Source organism: Marmota monax, unplaced genomic scaffold (assembly GCF_021218885.2).
Source record: "Marmota monax isolate L192 unplaced genomic scaffold, Marmota_monax_Labrador192_F-V1.1 WCK01_AAM20220418_F8-fsc00035, whole genome shotgun sequence".
NCBI lineage: Eukaryota > Metazoa > Chordata > Mammalia > Rodentia > Sciuridae > Marmota > Marmota monax.
Genome location: NW_026691961.1, coordinates 2,251,164 through 2,271,559, shown reverse-complemented (window position 1 = coordinate 2,271,559; position 20,396 = coordinate 2,251,164). Strand labels below are relative to the sequence as shown.

Here is a 20,396-nt window from a genome sequence, read left to right as displayed (position 1 = left end):
CTGGAGGGTTTGACAGGGATGGCTTGTCAATAGCAGAGTCACAGATCATCAAGTGTGGCAGAGGGGGTGTCCTTATCTTAATTTACAGATGACTCAAGTGAAGTTAAGTAGCATTCTTGAACTCTCACATCGGCAGAAGTCAGACTGCAATATGAATTTCTTGACTGCTGGCCCATTGCACCCTGGGTGCCGGTTTCCTTAGGGACAGAAAGAGGGGGATGGATGAGATCATCTGTACTGCTCCTCCGGAACTCCTGGGTCCAATGATTCCTCTGAGTTCCTGCTGAGGGTGAAGAGATCTTAATGATGTCTCAGGAAGAGTGGTTTTAATATCCTTCAGTCTTGCCAGAACTGACTTGTGGTTGCTGCCCCCACAAACACAACATGCACATACACTCACACACATATAAGCACACGGGAACACACACACACACACACATGCAATGTGTACACTTGCACAACTTGACACAGCTCCAAGGAGGGTTTTATGGGTTACTGCAGAGCATCATGGGTCATGCAGGGGGGCAGTGTGGCAGACACAAAGTTTGCATATATTGCATTTAAAGTAAATCTGATTTCCATCCTTGGATCCTATCACTTCCTAACCATGCAGCCAGTGACCTGAGGTCCCTGAATCTCCCTTAGTCACCTAGAAGATGTGAAATGAGAAGTGCTGACTCATCCACAGGCAATAGATAGATGGCAGGTATTAACTATAGGCAGTAAATAAAGGCAACAGCACTGGGGATGTCCCTGCCCCTCTCTCTACCTCAGTGTCTTCCTCTGTGAAATGGAATCACAGCCTCCATCTCAAAGGAGCTGTGTAGATTAAATTGGAGACTACAGAGAAAACGTCCGGCAGGCTGGCTTGGACATACAGGTGTTCATAAAAGATTCCATGTGCTGACGGAGAGGGAACCTACTTCGCGTGTTTCTGGCAAACACAACGATTTTTTAAGGGTGGCCTCCTTTTGGTCACAGGGCAAAGTGAAGAGATGTGAAAAGCAGCTTAAGCCATAAAAACTGGGAACAACAAGCAACAGCGATCCTGGTGATGGTGACAATGACAACCCAGTGGTCATCTGCAGGGTACTTTCCACTTGCAAAGTGACTTCATAGCGTTTCCCTACTTTATTTCTCTGGTGGCCCTTGGAGTTATTAGAGTGGTTACTCCGTTTCTACCTCTCAGGAGGGGGGAACACGTGCATGCGCGGCCTGGGGACCAAGAGTCCAAGGTTTCTACCCTTTAAAACTGTAGTTCTTCTCCATGAATTTGGAACTGGATCTAGACATTGAAAGAAAATATGTGCAACCAGTCCCCGACCCTCCCTGCCAACCCAGTAAACCTGCGAGATAGTCTATGAAACAAAGTTAATGCTACCCGTGACAGGGGTTCCCAGAATCTGGTGTTTTGGGTGGCCTCCAAACATATGCTTTTGTGTGTGTGTGTGTGTGTGTGTGTGTGTGTGCATGGTGCTGGGGTGCACCCAGGGCCTTGCACACTCTAGGCAAGTGCTCTGCCACTGAGCAACAGCCCCAGCCCTTAAATGCTTTTTCTGATACGTATAGGTTCAAAAGCTCCTCTCTGTGACTTTCTAAGATTTGGCTGCTAATTGGCTACAGAATGCACTAAGTTCTAGACTTAGCTTAGTTTCTCAGCTCTTTATAGGGTGGGCTTTATTTTTTCCCCTCCCCTCTTGCCATTAATCAAAGCTTCTCTCAATTTACCATCTGCCACTATGCACTACATGGATCCCACCACAGTCATCCTCCGTGAAAGAACAACACTCAAAATCCAAACCCACCTCCCCTGAAGCCCCAGAGGAAGGGAATGAGGTGAAAAGAAATGGATCATCCCCTAAAGTAGGCTGAAAACCATGTGGCAGTGGATGTCTGGGGCAGAGCTCAGAATTCCTATTTCCAATGCTGATTTGGCCTTTTTACCATAATTGTCCAAGTGAGAAAGTTTCCTTTATTTCTGATGTGAAAAGTCATTTCTTCCCCTTCCAGAAGATTACAGCATGATTACTCAGGAGGTCAAGGAACAAGGGAGAAAGCAAGCAGCCTGCCTTTTCATTTATTCATTCAATAATGTTTGAACATGGCAAAGTCTCTGCCCTCAAAGAACTAACAGTCTGGGGTGGAGGGGGGGGGCGCGGAGGACAGATGTCAAAATAGATCATCCGAGATGCAGAGGATTCAGGCTGCACTATGGTCTGTGGAGAAGTGCTCACAAAGCAGGGTGGACCAACTCGGGGCTGGACAGGGGAGTCAGGAAGGCTTGACCCCTAAGGGGAGACCTCAGGTTGGTACCCGCAGTGAGGGGAGGGCCTTCTGGGTGGCAAGAACAGCACATGCTAATGGAGATTGGGGTGCAAGAGAACAGCTCGGGGACCTGGGAGCAATTCCATGAAGCCGAGAAGGAAATAGAGCTGCAGAGTCAGGCAAGGGCTCCGAGGTGGAGGCTTGGTCGCCCACTGAGCAGGCAGAACTCACCCCAGGGAAGGTAAGGAGCAGACGGAGGCAGTGAGCGAATTTTGCTTTAAATGCTCAGGAGCTACACAGTAGACGGTGCACTGGGCGGGGGGGGGGGGGGTGAGTCTGGAGAAGACCAGTTAGGATTTACCTAGTGGCCTGGGTAATAGCTTTAGAGATCAGAGTCCAGAGGGCTGCAGAAAGTGGATGGATTTAATAGAGCTTTAGAAAGCCCAATCGAATATGAGGAGGAAGGAGAATAAGAGGGTGACCTGCAGCACTTCCCAGGAGAAAGAGGTTGGAGGAGCCCCAGGGGTGAGGGGAGATTATGGAATGGTTGGATTGGGCTCCCATTCCCAATATCCTCCAGGTGATCAGCTCCACCTTTCTCCCTGCCTCTCTCTCGTGCTCACCTGACCACAACTCCTCTTTTAAGGGGTTAAGAGCGGAGGGGCCACTTCTCTTTGCTGGACCTCAGTTTCAATCTGTAAAACGGGAAGAACTAAATCCAATGGGATCCAGGCCTTCCCTCCTCTCCCAGGCGGAATCTCGCAACAGCGTCTGGCTCAGCCTCTGGCACTACTTAGCTTTTGCTGCCCGGAGTCTGCATGCCCTGCAGCTCCTGGAGGGCAGCACTGTCCCAAGCCTCCCTGCGTTCTCCAACAGTTCCTGGTAGAGGCTCCCTCAGGACTGAGAGGCCAGTCTCCCTGAATGGGCGTCGGGTTTCTCTGTCATTCTTCTGCTCCAGAACTTTCAGAGGCTGGGTTTAGAGCCCATTTTTACTGTGCCCTGGGGTGAACCTCTTCTTTCCCAGGGGCCATCTGGGTCACACTGGAGATGGAGGGAGAAGAAACCTAACAGGAGAGGGCGCCTGGTCACAGTCCTGCCTGGCTCATTGGAGGGTGGGTCCAGGCCGTCTGTGTGTGGGGACGTAGATGCAGGTTTGTGTATATATGTATGTATCCATGTGCAAGCATCAGATGTGAGTGTTCCTGTGTTTATTTCTATATTAAGTTGCAGTAAGGACCTATGCGTTTAAACAACCATGCATGAGTCCACGTACACATTAGCATCATCACGTCCATGAATGCCAATACCTGTGTATGTGTGAGGGCCTCTGTTGGCAAATCTGTATGCCTGCACGTGTTCTCATGTATCTGCAGATGGGTACACAGAAGAATGATCATGCATCTGCGTATATAGTGGTGCTGCTGCATGGTGTAGTAGTTTTAAATGGAGGCAGAATGCAGTGTTTACTTGAGAGCATATGCCCTCAAATCAGGATACTTAGGTTCGAGCCCTAAATTCCTGAATTCAGCCTTTGAAAGCCGTAGACCCTTGAGAGAGTCATTATTTGTAAGTCTTGGTGCACTCGTCTCTAAATTGAAAATAATAACAGTGCTTAGGTTCAACGTCTAATGTCATGGCTGAACGATGCAACGTCCACAACACACTTAAAATAAAACCCGATAAGTAAGGTTTGTTTAAAAATGTTGGATGTTGCCGTTATTCATGCCATAAGTACAGAGGTGACTGGACTTGAGGGTCCGAGTGTGGCTCTCTGCATGGGTAACTGTGACTTGGAGCACACGAGCTTGGTACATGTGTCTCTCAGAATCTGTGTCTTGGTGTGGAGGGAACACGGACGGAGGTACACAGGGCCCGAGCCTGAGGATCAGTGGGGGTGTGCGTTTGAGTGTGGTCTTCCTGTGAGCTCCTCTTGAGTGGGTTCTGCCAGGACCGTATCCCTTCTCAGAGGAGGGATTGGCTCATTTATTATCGTGGAGTTGCTCAGCAAATCTGTGTTGACCAAATGAATGTAGACAGTCTGTTTCAGAGACTGATAGATAAGAGGCCCCATGTAGGAATCAAAAAGAAAGTGCAACTAGCTAGTTAGTCAGGTGACTGACAGATGATAGACAGACAATAGTCAGAGATGGACAGATGATAGATTAGATATATAATAGGAAGGAAGGAAGGAAAGAGAGAGAGAGAGAGATGATAGATAGAGTTGGCTCTGGATAGGTGGATTCCACTTTATTCTGGAAGAGATAGTCAAGTGTTCTGTCCTGGGGGGGTTCCAAAACCTTGCTGACAATAGCCCTGGGGGTCATCATGGAGCTGTGTTGAGGGCCTGAGCATGAGGAGTCACAGAATGGAGGAGCTAAGCCCCTGTCTGCCAGCAGCGAGAGTTCACGCCTTCGTTCTCCTTGTACAGGACACCTATGTAGAATTATATTTAAGGAAAGGGTTACCCTATTATAAATGTTTGAGGGCCTGGTTCTAGCTCAATCCCTTTTATTCTACAGAAGGGGCAAGTTGACGACCTCCTGACGGCTCTCAGACCTCCTCCTACCCTCCATCTCCCGTGGAATGTAGAAGGTATGAATCCTCCAACTCACTGGGAAATAGGAACCGTTCCTCCCAGTAACTTTTAGAAGCCACCATCCTCAGGGCCTTGGTGGATGTCTGTCCAAGAAACAGCCCCACTCGTCTGAGGCCTGCCCTAGCAGGCTGGCTCCAGTGGCTGGATTTGGGCTGGCTGGTGCTCCTCACCCCACCTCCAGGGAGCAGACCTGGGAAGCACTCTGAGCCAAGCAGATCCCCGGATGCAGTGTGGATGTGGGAGAGCAAGGTGCTAGCCAGTCTCTGTTGGCCCGTGGATTAGGAAGTGATGTGCAGCTGGAATGTGCATGTTTAATCAAGTGATGAATGATCAGGTGAAGCCGGGAGGGGAAATGCAGGAGACTCGCGCAGGTGAGCAGCTGCAGCAGGCTACGGGGTTCCAGGAGGAGTGACAGGCAGAAAGACAGACAAACCCTGGTTGCTCATATTTGCTCAAACCTGACTCCCGGAGCGTGTGTGGCCAGGCTGCAGCCCTTGCCCTTGGTCTTTGTGCTTCTTTGTCCTTATAATTAACTGCCCTGTGTCTGAGTGAGTGGAAATGGTTTCTGTTCCTCACAGGCACATCCTCTGTGAAGGAGGCAGAGCACTGCAAACTTTCATGCCAGCAAATAGACAGGCTCAACTTCCAGGGGCCTGACCCTGGCTCCTGACCCAGTCCCCACGGCCGGCTTGGAGGCACTAAGGTGTAGCTGGGGCAAGAGGAAGAATTCTCAGTGGGTGGCATCCTTGTGGAGTGCTTTGTGAGGGCCCATTAAAGCTCTCCAGGAAGGGATGCCCCCCATCTCTCTGGCTTCGCTGCCACCTTCCCGGGGCAGGATGGGTCTCTCATTTTTTTCCAGGACTTCCTGTTTACCCTTCAGAGAAGGTGCGCCATCATTGGAAGAGTGAGGCGTGTTCTCTGGGATGATGGCATCTCTGCACCAAAATCAAGCAATTTCTTCAGCATCCAGGTCCCTGGGGTAGGAGTTTCTTAGTGGCTCTAAGAAAGTCAATGAGGTGGAGTTGGGGGGACAAGGGAACAATGGGACCTCTCCTCCCTTGGAGAATCTCCAAAAGTGGCCTTGCTACATGTTCCCATGGCGTCCGTTGAGAGCAGGATGAAACACATGAGAGGAGGCGGGGAGAACCCAAGAGTCAGACTGTCCAGTTCATCAGCCGTCAGGTCAGGAAATGCCCCCCACCCCGCCCCCCACAGCAACCAACATGTGCTACACTCCCAGAAAAGCCTGGAGCCACAGTCTTTACTCCAGGAAGTTTGCTTTCAGGGTTCCAAGAGTAAAGGAGAAAACGAGAAAGCCAGCCCAGGACAGGCCGACAGGGTCCCCACTAGGAGACAAAGGGGACACACAGGTATGACAGTGTCAGAGTCCAGGAAAGCTCTTCTACTTCCCAAGCCAGGCCTGGCCTTGAGTCTGTTAACGCCAAAACTTCTGCGTGAAGTGCAAGGGACCCACTCAGGAAGGGTGAATGGGAGCCACTGCCGGAGGGAACAGCATGGACTCTATGGCCAGATGTCCAGCCGGGCTATCAGAACAGCCAGGCCAGGAGGACAGGCAGGAGGAGCGTGGGCCAGGCCACCAGGAACCCTGGAACACAGAGACATGAAAGTCAAGTACTGGGCTTGGGAATTCAGCAGCCGATGTGCCCTGGCCTCCTTGCCATGTGCCACATGGGATGGGGAAGGCAGAATGTCCTCCATGTCTGGTGTGGGTCACGGCCCCTGGGACCCCTGTGGTGGAGGCACAGCTATCTAACCACCAACCACTCTCCCCATTTTCTTCTGGGAACACAAGAAGGCAAATTTTTCCCAGGTTCTTTTGCAGGTAGGTAGCACGAAGTGACTAAATCTGGCCGATGACATGTGTCTGGAAGTCATTTATGCCATCTATATAGGCCAGGTTCTGAAAATCTCCAACATGATCCTGCATGCTCTCTCATCCACCATGCTAGGGATCAGTTGTGGAAGATGAAGGATAGAATCATAGGAAATGATGGAGCTGCCAGAAGTTACCAGAAGGAACCAGAGTTCCTAATGACCACACAGAATAGGACTGCACCCCACTTCAGCAATTTAGTGGGAAATTGTACTGTTGTGTAAAGGCACAGAGGATTTGGGATTGTTTGTTATAGCAGCCATCATGACTTATACTGACTAATACTGAAGAGTCAGAAAGGCACAAAGCAATGCCTCTGAGACCTGACTACTTAGTTTAGAATCTTTAGCTGGGCAGTCCTAGGCAAGGTAGGCAACCTCTCTGTGCCTGAGTTTTCCTGTATGCAAAGCAGATATATTGGTAGCACCTACCACCTTGCCAGAGTTTTGTAAGACTTAAATGAGTAAATTCATATCTGGCACTTAGAATACTGTATGGCACACGGTAAATACCACATAAGTGCTGGTTTTAAAAATTAGAGTCTTAAGACCTGAAGAGCTGGGATCAAATCTTTTTTGCACATTGATTACACTCAGTGTTAAGGAAGGTCATGGATCCTGGATGATAGCTGCCTTTTTCTGAAAGCCTAAGGGCGCATGTGCACCCTCTTCCACAACACTATCAAATTACAACATTTCCCCACCCCCCAAAATTCAAAGTAACCTGCTGATGACGTCCTAGAAGAAGGGAGAGGGCTACCATGATCTCCAGCCAGTTTATAACGATGACACATGAAATGGATGGACTGTTAATTCTAAAATATCAGGAAATGACTGTGGGAGAGAGAAAACTATGAAAACCACAGTGCCCTCTTGTGGTGGTCTGCTGCCTTGACATCAGATTGATCTCTTTCTGAAGGCTCCCAACAGTCCACCCTAGAAATCAGACAATTCAGCCGACTCTCCTGGGAAGCCACACTGTTCCAGGCCCTGTGCTGACCTGAAGGACAGGCAGAGCGGAAGGAGACTCAAGGTCCCTGAGAGAGCTCTATCCACTCTCTCCCATGGACAGTTCTTTTCTTAGTATTGTCTGAATGTTGGCATTAAGCATGAAGAGGCCATCTTGGACTTCCCGAGAAAATTTTTAGACAGCGGCCTAGTTGAGGACTTGAGGATGAAGGGAACTTTTTCAGGACTGTGTTTGACAAGGTAGGTCATTTTGAGGAGTAGCAAAATCCTAATACACGTGCTTCCCATTTTGTCCAAAATAAACCTCTTTGATTTGTCTGCTTGTTGAACTCCAAGTCATTCATCAAAACCCCATAAAATTCTTCCATGACCTTTCCCAGTACAGTGAATTAGTCTCCCTGTGCTCCTTCTGCACTCTCTACGAGCTTGCCATTAACTTCCTTATGTGCCAGCCTCATTGATGCAATGAACTGATGTCCCTTCTGCTTGTGGATTCCATTCTCCCCAGATCTGCCCACTCTCCATTTCTCATTCCACTGAATATCACTTTCTCCGATTGTGCTTCTGACCATTTATCCATTCCGACATTCACTCTTCCTTCCTACTTTGGTAATAAAACCATTGATCATTGGTTGGGTACATGGTCACCAGGCCCCCTGGGGCCATGTGGCTAAGCCCTGGTCAGTGAATACAAATAAAGTTATATGGGGCCAGCTTCCAGGAATGTGCCTCAACACTCATTAACTTCTTCTATGTTCTCTCCATCTGGATTTCTAGACGGGAGGGTGGGAGTTCCGGCTGCCATCTTGGACCATGGAGCTGATAGTCACATCTTCAAGATGCTGGAGCAGTGAGCTAGAAAGAGCCGATCTCCTTGCCTTGAACTGCTTGCCTCCCGATTTCACTTATGTATGACAGCAATACGCTTCGATCTGATTTAAACATCATTCGGCATCTAGTGACTTTCTGTCCCATCATCTTTTTTTTATTTCTAAATAAACGTTTGCTTACTTTTCATTGTCTGTTTCTCACGTAATGAGTTCTACGAGGGCACGCACCAGTCTGTCTCACTTACCACCATAATTTCAGTGTCTAGAACAATGCCTGGCACACAGTAGGCACTTGAATATTTGTCATCCAATGACTGTCTCCTCTGCTAGACTGAGGAGCCAGTCTCAGCTCTGGCCCATTGTGGCAGGCAGAGTCCCTAGCACAGGAAATGGCATGTAGAAGGGACTAGATTGAAGAGGGGAAGGAGAGGGAGTTGGGAAGGCCACCGGAGAGACACGAGGACATGATGTACCTGTAGTGCCAGGGGTTCCATTCATGACACCAAGAGACTGGGCACCTGTGAACGGGAACAGAGGGCAAGAACCTCTCAGTCATGCTCTGGGTGACTGCAGTACTGTGACCACAGCTGTTCCAAATCCTGACCTGGTCCCCACAACCGCAGACATCCAGTGGGCACCTTTCTAAATGCATCTCATGCACGATAAACTTAACCCTCCTGACAGATTCTGTGAGGAAAATGTCCTCGTCTCCTCTTGACAGATGAGAAGACTGAGACTCAGCAATGTGAAGGGACTTGCAGAGTTGACCTTGCCCATCAGTAGCAGATCTGGGATTGGAACCCCAGGATGTCTGACTCCAGTGTGGAAGTTCCTCTCTCAGTTATCCTGGGCACCACAGAAGGCACCAGACAGAGGGCTCAGGAAAGGGGCAGAGTGTCCTTCATGAGACAGATTCTGCTTACCCATGTGGAAAGTGGATGTGGCAACAGTGCTTACTTGAGCATTCAGAGTGTCGTTTTATAAAGGTATTTGGCATGGTGCCAGGAACAAATATGTATCATTATCATTATTAAAATTATTAATGTTACTACATCTTAATTTCTTTAGGGCAAAAAAAAAATGATTCCATTACTTTTGCATTTCTTGACACCTCCATTATGGTGGTTAAAAAGAAAACCATGACAGTACTGTGAGCCCATGTGTAGGATGGATAAAATTTGGGGAGCAGTTGAAAAGGTTCCCCTAATATCCTTCTCAAGAGTACTGTAACCAAATGTTGGAAAACAGCCAGAATACAGAGTTTCATCTAAGCAGGAACCTTAGACTTCACCCCAAAGGGACCGAGTTATGGGGATCTGGAGCAGGTGGAGTAAGACCAAGGCCACATGCTCTGAGATCAGACTGAGCTGGGCTCAGGTCTCATTTCCACCATCTAGGAGCAGGTTGCTCTTAGGTGAGTTCCTGATTCTCTCTGAACCTTGGCCTCTCACCTGTAAAATGCACACAGTTACGGGAGGATTAAGTAAATCGTTGAAAGCCAAGAGCTTAGCCAGGACTCTCGCACACAGGAGAACCATCACAATTGACAACGTCATTCTGTATCACGGAAAGACAGATCCACCAGTGGGGGCCCGACCAAGAAGGCAGAAAAGCCCTGGGTAGTTGGGTGGGTGACCCTAGGCACTATCAGCACCTGGCCTGCTGGCCTCGTTATCAGGACTAGGCCGCTTACCTCTCCGAGAGATGGGTCCCAAATCTAGAACCCGGGCTAGGTCAATGGCCGGTACTTCACTGCGGAGTTGATTTCTTGAACAAGACTGTGAGGATAGAGAGCTCTCATTAGATCCAAATTTAATTTGATGCCTGGTTCCTGTCCAGACTCCCTGCCATGGGTGGCTCTGGCCCAGAAGCTGGCCCCCACCCACCCTTTGACCCTAATTCTAAAGCTCTGCTTTTTTCAAACCAGAGAATTCTCACTGTCCTACCAAATAAATCCAGGTTTGAATCTCACCTCTGCTCTCTTTTAGTTGTATAATTTGGGGACAAATGACTTCTCTTTGGGATGATTAAATAGGACATATCTGGTTTGAAAGATTGAAATGAAAAAAAAAACTTATCTCTGCCAACAGGTAGACACAGTCAGTGCTACTCACAGACAGTGGCCAATGTGGGTAAGGGCAGGGGCCCTAGAGCCACAGCTCAGCTGGGGTCCATTCCAGCTCCGATACCCTCTAGCCATGTGTGGCTCTTGGTAAAGGATTCCTCTGAGCCTTTTTATCTATACAATGAGGTCAATTTAAAGCTCTCCTTACCAAAGAGCCGTTGTGCTAAATTTGATAAGGTGTGCAATAGCTGTAGCATGAAGCTCAACACAGAGGAAGCACTGAAAAATCCAAAATGCTTGGGTCCAGAGGGGTTTTTTTTTGTTGTTTTTTTTTCCAATTTTGGCATTCTTTAGACTTGGGAATATTTGCACACACTTTACCGGTCCATCATCCATCATCTGAAAATATGAAACCCTGCATGTTCCAAAATCCCAAAATTCTGATCATCATGTCGACCCTCAAAAAGTCTTGCATTTCAGAGCATTTTGGACTTCAGATTTTCAGAGCAGGGATGCTTCACCTGCATTATCACCATCATTCAAATTAGGTCTTATGCCAAAGAAAACAGCTCCACCTCCGGGGAACACAGTAAGTGCTTATGAATGAGCTTTCAGAAGTGCCCAGAGTCCATCTGTACATCCTCCTCTCTGCCTCCCTCCCTCACATGCACCCAGCCACCCATCTGTCCTTCCGTCTCTTCAGGCATCCATCCAGCCCACCTTCATTCCCTCATCCATCTGCCCATTCATCCACCCTTCCATTCATCCCTCCCTCCATAGATCTAAAAAGTAGGTATGGAGAGCCTGTCGGGTGCCAGCCCCATCCAAAGAGAACACTCACAGGCTGGCACTGCTCATTAAGGGAATCACAGAGGTGGACCTCACAATGCAGGAAAACGAGGTCATAGTTCCCGGCAAACATGAACATCTGCACCGAGAACCGACTTTCCGCGGATGCCCCGTTCTCAGCCACGTGGATGGTGGCGTCACGTTCATTTGGGCAGCTGGAGGGGCAGAAGGAAAAAGGTGTGATTTCATTGGAGAAAACTAAAGCGCACCCTCACACAGACACACACACACACACACACACACACACACAGTGACTGCCATCATGGTAGCCTGGACTCTTTCAATTCCTCTGTGGTTTAGATTATTTGGGGCCCAATCTCTGGAGTGAAAGAGAATAGTTTTAAATTCCAGCCTTCCCCAGTTTCCTGCTAAATGGTCCCGGGCAGATTTCTTAACCTGACTGCAAAATGGAGACAGTCATATTCATAGAGGGGATGGGAGTGCTTAATGAGACTACCAGGTACACTGCTGCGCACGGGGCCTGGCACGTAGCTAAGCTCGATGAAAAACATTATCTAGTGATGATACTATGACTCATGACCTGCAGATATTTATATTTATATTTCTTTGTTTTTGTCAGTTCGAATGAGACTTTCTCTCAGTACTTCTCAGATCATTTTTCATGTTGATCAGTGCTAACATCTGTATGAGACTGTTTTTGAACAAGGAGCCTATTGTCAAAATCTTCAAACATACTGAAATGGAAAACCATTGGCATTTCTTTACCCTGCCCTCCTATTACGTATTAATACTTTAGGCTAAACTATCAGGAGTGAGATTCTTGGCTCAGCGGGTATTGTACAATATGTAATGCCAAATTTTTCCCAAGGAGTTAGACCAACTTACACAACTGCCAAGCAGGAATGAGATTAATATTTCCCCCTAAACTTTGTTAAAGCCAAAAGATAATCCCAGACTGAGTTGCCCAGTACCTGTTTCTGATGATGAAGTACTTCACGGGGTCTTCCTTGTCACTTGAGGGTGTGGCATAGCAGTTCCTCAACAACAGGTTGAACCGGGAAGTGTCTCCTCTCTCCAAGATGGCGCCCACATAGAGTATGGACTCCACCGACAGCACAGCCATATCCCCTTCGTAAGGATTCATGTAGTTCTGGTCTTGGAAGAGGGCCATCCTGACGGTGAACTCTCCCTCCCCATCCACACTGATGTTCAGGGAACTGAGAGAAGGAAAACCACAGGAGTGGAAACATCAGGTTTTGACCAGAGAGAACAACATAGACCAACCCCCATACTTGTGTAAGATTATGGAGGCAAAGGTTTATCTTGTATCTCTAAAGGAACTATTCAATCTTTCATTTAAACTGAGCATTTACTAGCTTCTAGGCACTAAAAATGATGAAGACAGAACTCCGACTCTGGGATTTCCACTGATTGCCCTGGTAGGTTGCGTGACTCTTGCTCACAGAAGAAGGGTCAGCACACAGTGCCATCTTACCACCTGGAGAATGGGGCTGAGGACCAGTTCTGTTCACTCACGATTTCTAGCCTCAGACCTCTTCCCTCCACCCACAACCTTCCGTTGAACATCATTGTAACATGATAAGTGTCTTTCATTTTGATTCTCTGTGACCCATGTGCCCCCACATAATATAAATGAAAACCACTGAACTCAGAATTTTTCCACTCCTTCAGATCCTGCCCCTCTGTGAGCCCAGGAGTTTAATAAGGGAATGGGACAGGCACTCTGGATTTCTAGACAGCTCCGAAAATCCCCTGGTAAGCTTAGGAATGCTAAGGACCTGATGGGACAGGCCCTATTCCAGGCACACGGGTGCAGACAGTGGCTTGGCCTGTATTGAATCTCAGGCAGCTTGCTCTTTGGTTCTACTTCTGGTGGGACAAGGATGCTGTTTATCCAGTCAAAGGTAGTCTCAGTTTAAATCCCAAGTCTACAGTAAAGCCTTCCCTGCCCCCCATCCCTATCCCGCCAAGATGAGGTTCAGGACCCCCGTTTCCTGCTCCGGGAGCATCCTGTGCTCTTCCTACATTTCATTTATCTCACTTGTAAATAACTGTTGACATAGTTGTTTAATGACCTTCTTCAAGGTGAAGGGACCTGTCCTCTCATTTTGTTCCTAAGCGTGTTTAAAAGCAGTTTCGTAGCCGGACATTGCTTCATAATAAATAATCTCTAATATCCAGGAAATACCTATCCAATGTGTGCCCTGTTCATGATGAGGATTCCCCAATGTCCAATCAACACATTTTGTGAAATGAATGAGTAGGAGCTCCCCAAAGGGGTTAGTGGCATTGTGTGGACATCATGAACTGTGCTAGAAGGGAGAGGGACCAAAGTCAGGGTTATGGGTCAAAGGGCAAGGGTCATGCCATACCTCACAATGGGCCGAAGTGCAGTCTGGAGGCTGACCTTCATGTCCAGTGGGTAAGCACACTGGAAGTTGATGTTGACGAGGACGTCCCTGATGATGAAGTCGGTGGCCAAGGAGAGAGTGTTTTTGTAGAGGGCATGGGTTCCATTACGCTTTGGTATAAAAACAAAAACCACATATATGTTTCCACGGATGTGTGTAAGAGAAGGTCAAATTCAGATCTGAGACCAGAGGGAGGGTTCTCAGCCAGGAAGCCACCCTGTCTTCTGGCCTCCAGGAGGTAAAGGGGCCTCCTCCTCCAGAGGCTCAAAAACTTTATGGGAAGAGGAATGAGGAGGCCAGATTAAGAACAGAACCGTCAATAAATAACTGGCCCTAGGGAAGAGTCGGGGCCTGGTGGGCTTGGTGCCTTGTACCTCCCTCCCTCAGGAACCCTAATGAAAATCATCCTGACCATAGCTCACATCTATGAACCTCAGGCTCTAGTGGACCAGCGTGTTTAATCTCACGCATGACTCTGGGGGCCCAGGATCTCTCAGCACTACGACGGGTCCCCTCGGCCTGCATCCCACCATCTGGCAGCCAGGGCATGAACACCACTTACCTCCAGAATGTTCCCACAGGCACTGGCCTGAGCGGGACTGGTCACAGACACCCAGTTCCCATCCTCCGTTTGTAGGATGCTGCTGCAGCTCCGGTCCTTGAGGTAGGCGATGATCTTCTCCCCGAAACCCAGGCCTCCCAACAAGCACTTGTCTACCTTCACCTTGATCTCGCTGGCCCCACAGTCCAGCTGAGGCTGCAAACTCTGAATATCTGCAAAGCCACGAGGAGGTAGGTAAGGTGGACCGAGGTCTAGAAGCAGTGGGCAGGGAGCGTGTGCAAAGCCACCCTGCCCACCAAATGCTTCTTGAGCATCTACTATCTGCTTCCTGTCCCAGGAGTCTACCCACCACGTTCCCAGCATGAAGACTGTTGATATCTGAAGGCAGCATGTAGCTCCCGTCTTTGCAGATTTTTTATTTTTTGGTAATTCTTGGAGATTGAACTAAGGGCCTCACACATGCTGGGCAAACCCTCTACCACTGAGCCATATCCCCAGAATGTAGAGCTCTTGTGCAGTAACTTTGTCCCTCGAGGGTCAAGCCTGGCCATGGTCCAGCAGCTGACATGGAATATGTCCCAGCCCTCCCCCTCCCATCTTTGCAAATGGACAGAATCTCCCCAATCTCAGTCCATGCCCCCCGACTTTGGTCCACACCTCGTCATGACCTCCAAAGTCCCCTGCTCCTGCCCCATCCACTCAGGACAGCAGTCACCGTTTCCAGTGAGCGCCTCACCAGAGCCATTGAGGTCCTGTCTGCAGACGCAGACCCAGGTGCCATTTTGAGGGAGGCACTCCTCCTCCGGGCGGCAGGCCTGCTCACACCTGTCTTCCACAGTGGAGGGGTCTAGGAGATGGGGCCAGGAAGGAAGAGGATCAGGAGGCCATGCAGGGTGGGTCTGAGGTCCCCCAAGTCCAGCCCTCTCATCCCACCGGGGCCCAGGAGTTTGGCCAAGGGCGTGAGGTATTAGTGGAAGGGTCAACCTCAGGCTCAGATCTCCTGATTCCTCATCCAGCAGAGTAGGCGCCAGCCCTACAGCTCTATCAGAAGGCTCACTCCAGGCCACCGCACTCTTCTAAATACTTTCTCAGGTAACCATGGGAGTCAGAGCACCCTGAAGGTCAAGTCCTGGATGCCAGGGCTACAGTGCCTGGTTCAAATCCCAGCTCTTCTACATTCCAGATTTGTGATGTCAAGAGAGTTGCTTGACCTCTCTGTGCCCTCATCCAGGTAACTACATAGCACCTATTTGGTGGGACGATTTAACAAGTTAATACTGAGGATGGTGGGAAGCGCATTGTGAGCACCATAGGTTTGCTGATATTTTTGCTATTATCCATTTTTTTTTCTAATCAGACCAGGAAACTGAGGTTCTAAGAGGTAACTTAAACCACCCAAATGGAACCCAGATAGGGAAGAGCCTGAGTTCTTGACATTTTGCTCATATGCATTTCTAAATCAGGAGATCCCACCCTCCACATGGAAGTTCTAGTTTATGGAAATGTTGAACTGTCTGGCAACCTGAAGGCGCTCTCCTACGGGTGCAAGGGTGACATGGGGACTCGCATCCTGCAAGGGCTGGTGGGAGCTCTGCACAGCCTCCTCCCGACCAGCTCCCCTCATTCTGCTGGGGCCTGAGCATCTCACGGGCCACCCCACCCACAGCTGCCACTCACCTGTGCAGAATCTCAGATTGCAGTTGGGGCTGCCTTCCAAATGGTACACGTGGTACCCGCCCGGGCAGGCCTTCACCTGCACTTCAGTCGACCAGAGGCAACAGTTGTCACTCCAGTGGGCACAGGAAGTGTGGGTGACGATGCCCTCCCCAAGGTCAGGGTGGGTCCCGTTCAGCCACATGGGAGCGGCTGTCTGGCATCGGAACATTGGGACACAGGTCTCGGGCATCCTCACTCCTCCCTCGCCCACAAAGCGATACCAGCCTCTCAAATTGAGGTCGCATTTCTGGAGTTCATCTGTGTTCAGTGTGCTCCGGGAGGGGTCATTCAGGACCGTGTGATTCTCACAGGGGTCAAAACAGACCTCGGCCTCTGGGGTGCCAGGGGCCCCACAGGCCAAATCCAGCCCATAGGAACTGGCTTCTCGGGGGTCTCTGTAACCTGAGAAAGGGACAAAGTGCTTGGGTGGACCGAGCAACTCCACAGTCCACGGGGTCTCTGTCCCCAGCCCTACACTCTAAGAACTCCAAGGAGTCCGACAGGCACAGGAGCCATCAATTAAACATCAAAGTCCATCACCTGGAAATCAGAACACTCAGTGAGGCCTTGGGTGACGTTTAACAGTCATTCAGGACATTATGGGCCACTGCCCTGAGTCAGCCGCCACGCCCCACCCAGAGTTCCCAAGAGCTTCCCAGCGGGGCCCAAGGTGGCAGTCCTGCCTGAGCTCTCTTTATGTGGGAAAAATAACCCCAAACATCATTAAAATGAATAAAGGAGAAGTGAATGTTGTCACCATGCTGGCTTCCGAGGCACGTGGACTAAAAGGGAAGCCGTCCTAAGCCCACCCTGTTCCCAGAGGTAATCATACATGCATTTGTCTATACCCTTCACTCTCTTCCCATGCACAGGTGTGTGTGTGTGTGTGTGTGTGTGTGTAATATTATTTTCTAAAACAAAAATGAGCTCGGTGCCATTCACCTCTTTTTAACATGTACTTTTCTCTTCCCACAGTGCAGACTTTCCTCCCCATCAGTCGACACAGTCTAATGAGATTTCCCACATTGGCACCCTGGGCGTGTTGCTTGGGTCTTCGCCCTGAAGGCTGCCCTCACAGTAAAATCGTAGACTGTTTAAGAGAGCCCCCGGTCTCCCCCCACTGGGTGTTTCCCCTTCCCCTCCAGGGGACATTCTACTGTGGCTCTTGGGCACACTGGGACTCGATTCCCTTTTCTCTCGGCGCCGTCTCCCTGACTTGGAGCTCGGAGTCTTTGCTCCGGACCTGCCTGTTCCTCTTGCTGACCTCAACTACCTTTCCTGCACATCTCTAATCACACCCCAGGTCATTCTGGGCGCCAGATAAGCGGAGCACTCACCTTGCTGCGCTGTAGAGGCCAGAGTCAGGATGCAGGAGGCCAAGGCCAGCCACAGGGGGTCAGAGCCAGCCATCCTTCAGCAGGGCGAGGCGCGTGACTCACTCCACAGAGTGCAGGCTCCCCATGCAGCTCTGGGGAAGGAAAGGTCCGCAGGATCAGAGCCACAGAGGGGCTCCCTTTGAGGTGCCGGGGTAAGATGGGGACTCGCATCAGTTTAGCTCCGACCGTGGGACAGCACCTGGACTAAGCCCCTCACGTTCTTGATCTCATTTCCAGCTGAGGGCATTAAATCCACGCCCGGGCTGCAAGTTCAGTAGCTCGCTTATGCGATGCTCTCAGAAGCAGAACTGCAGGTGGAACTCGCAGAAGCGGGTGAGACAACGGGAGTAGGGGACTCCCCGAGGGGGTGAAGTGGACAGCAAGCAAAGCAAGGGCAAGTTTCGGGTCTGTGGGTGCTGCAGCACTTCCTAGAAGGGTGTCAGGTGGTCCCCGTCCAGGTGGAGGGGAATTCTCTCTGAGAGCGGAGGGAGGGAGCGGATTCTAGTGTTGCAATGTCTGCAGGAAAAGTCAGGGTGGCCTGCCTCAGAGTCAGGCATGGGGTCCTGCTGAGAGTCCCCTGAAGCGTCCTCAGCACAATTTCCATGATGGTGGGACCTTGTCAGACTGAGCCCCATGTTCCCTGCTCCTAGCACAGAATCTGGCCCTCAAGGATGCCCAGGAAAGATTTAACGGAAGAATGAATAAATACACAGGAGGGGCGAGGTAGTATGGGAGCCTACAGCACCCAAGGACGTTCACTCCTCTGGAAACTCTTTCCCTGGAAGGTCAATCTCTGGACAACGTCTCACGACCCCTGGAGGACTTCAGAAGAAGACAGAAATCTGTTTCTGGGAGCCCTGTTATGAATACACCATGAGACAGCAGGGACAGGGAACTACCCAGGACCGTGACTCTCAGAGAGGCAATCCCGGTGGAAACCCATCTTCCTGGTGGAGGTGTCTGGGGCAGCGGTGGCTTCTGCAGGCTCGGAGCAGCCAGTAGATGACTGAACCACGGTTGAGCTGGACACAGAGTGAGCCTGGAGCTCTGGACAGTGGCTAAGTTGGTCCAAACTCCTTGCTGGATTCTAGAAGCTTCCAGAAACAAAGGACCCTGACAAGTCTAAGAGGTTGAAAGTGGGAGAGCCCCTGGATTAGGAGAAAAACTTGCCGGGACTCACCTTGGGCTGAGAACCGGGAGCCTTGGCCCTTGTCTGGCCCACCGTGAGAACGCAGCCCGCTGGGGCGGTCTTTAATAGGGTTTCCCACCCATGTGGCTGTCCACGATTGGTGCTCAGGTAGGGCAGCAGTTAATTCCCAGGTGTGCCCTGGGCTCATGAGCATGGGAAAGATAAGCAACTCAGCACAAAGGTTGGCAAGAAAAAGTTCCTTGGCCCTCTCTGCCCTGTAATCCCTCCCAGCGATTGTTTTTTTCCTTCACACAAATTGCTTCTCTGCAAACAATCGCGATGTGTACTGAGTGCAAAACACACGGGGCGCTGTCAAGGTTTTCAGCACCATGACATCTCCCGTTAATCCTCACAATGGACACCCAAAACTGGGGCGGTATTTATTTCCAGAAAACAAACACCAAAGAAAAGGAAGTTGGATACCCAAAGGAAAGAGAAAAAGAAATGAGACAGACACTTGTTCTCACAGTAGAGTGCCAACGTACCCTGCGCCCCCAGCTAATCACCTTGGGGCACTTGGACGGCAGTCAGCTTGGAGGTGGTGTGGGCTACCCTTGAGACTGGAGGGTACAAAACTGAGTAGGGAATCTGGGATTTTTTTTTTATTTTTGGTACCAGGGATTGAACTCAGGGGCGCTCAACCTCTGAGCCCCATCCCCAGCCCTATTTTGTATTTTATTTAGAGACAGGGTCTCCCTGAGTTGCTTAGGGCCTCGCTTTGTCTGAGGCTGGCTTTGAACTCGCGATCCTCCTGCCTCAGCCTCCCGAGCCGCTGGGACGACAGGTGTGCACCACTGTGCCCAGTCGAGGATCTGGGACTTTTCAAACCCCCACTTGGACCTGGCTGCCAGGCCATGGTGGACATCATGGGGCAGATAAAAAAAGAGTCCAGGCTTTTGGAGAGCAAATGGCCAGTACCTCTTCTCCATGTCTTTGGGACTCTGGAAGGAATCAAAGCTGTCGGGAGGGAGAAGTTCAGGGATCTTGACCCCAGCAACAACCCTCCAGCAAAGTCTCAATCTGGATACAAGCCAGCTTCTCTACTCCTGGTACAAATGGGGAACTGTCTCCCAAATGGGGAACTTCAGAGAGCCGGGCCACGGCATATCCCTCGACCCCACTGGGACTGGCCAGGTGCCCCCTCCGCCTCCCCAGTGGTCCGTGTGAACCTTCTCCAGCCTCTAAAGTGGCATCTGGGACAATCACCACCCCACACCCCACTATTCTTAACAGGTGTTCTGCGTCCTGCGTCAAGAAAACCAGGGCCACAACTTGTGACCTTGGCCCTTCCCCATTAACATAAAAATATTTGCCTTCTACTCCTCCCTGCCCAAGGCCACCAGCCACCCTCGGCTTCTCTTTTATTTATTTATTTTTTTTAAGATTTGTTGTTTTTGTTGGTTCAAGTTGATGATAACTGTGCACGTTTCTGTCAGGCTCCACATGAGGTTGTGAAGCAGATACCTCCCTGCGGTGGTTAAATTTAGCTCCGTAACAAATGCATTACCTCACGCGGTTCTCATTTTCTGTAGTGAGATCCCATAAACGTCTGCTGTCACTTTTCAAGAACACGATATATTGTCATTGACTGCAGTCACCATGCTGGGCAACAGATCTCGGGAAATTTATGTCTCCCATCTAACCAGCATTATCTACCCTTTGGCCAACCACCAGAATTTACCTCCTCCACCTT

General features: G+C 49.9%; 1 protein-coding gene across 1 annotated transcript; it reads right to left on the bottom strand.

The window, feature by feature from the left end:
- Positions 1–6,105: 6,105 nt before the first annotated feature.
- Positions 6,106–18,828, bottom strand: Gp2 (glycoprotein 2). The gene is made up of 11 exons (XM_046434178.2): positions 18,695–18,828; positions 17,476–17,606; positions 16,100–16,540; positions 15,159–15,269; positions 14,423–14,634; positions 13,822–13,970; positions 12,400–12,645; positions 11,460–11,622; positions 10,247–10,331; positions 9,027–9,071; positions 6,106–6,467 (listed from the first exon to the last, which is right to left on the bottom strand). The coding sequence occupies exons 2-11, from the start codon at positions 17,546–17,548 to the stop codon at positions 6,409–6,411; spliced, it is 1,584 nt and encodes a 527-aa protein (XP_046290134.1). The 5' UTR covers positions 17,549–17,606; positions 18,695–18,828; the 3' UTR covers positions 6,106–6,408.
- Between the last annotated feature and the right edge of the window lie 1,568 nt (positions 18,829–20,396).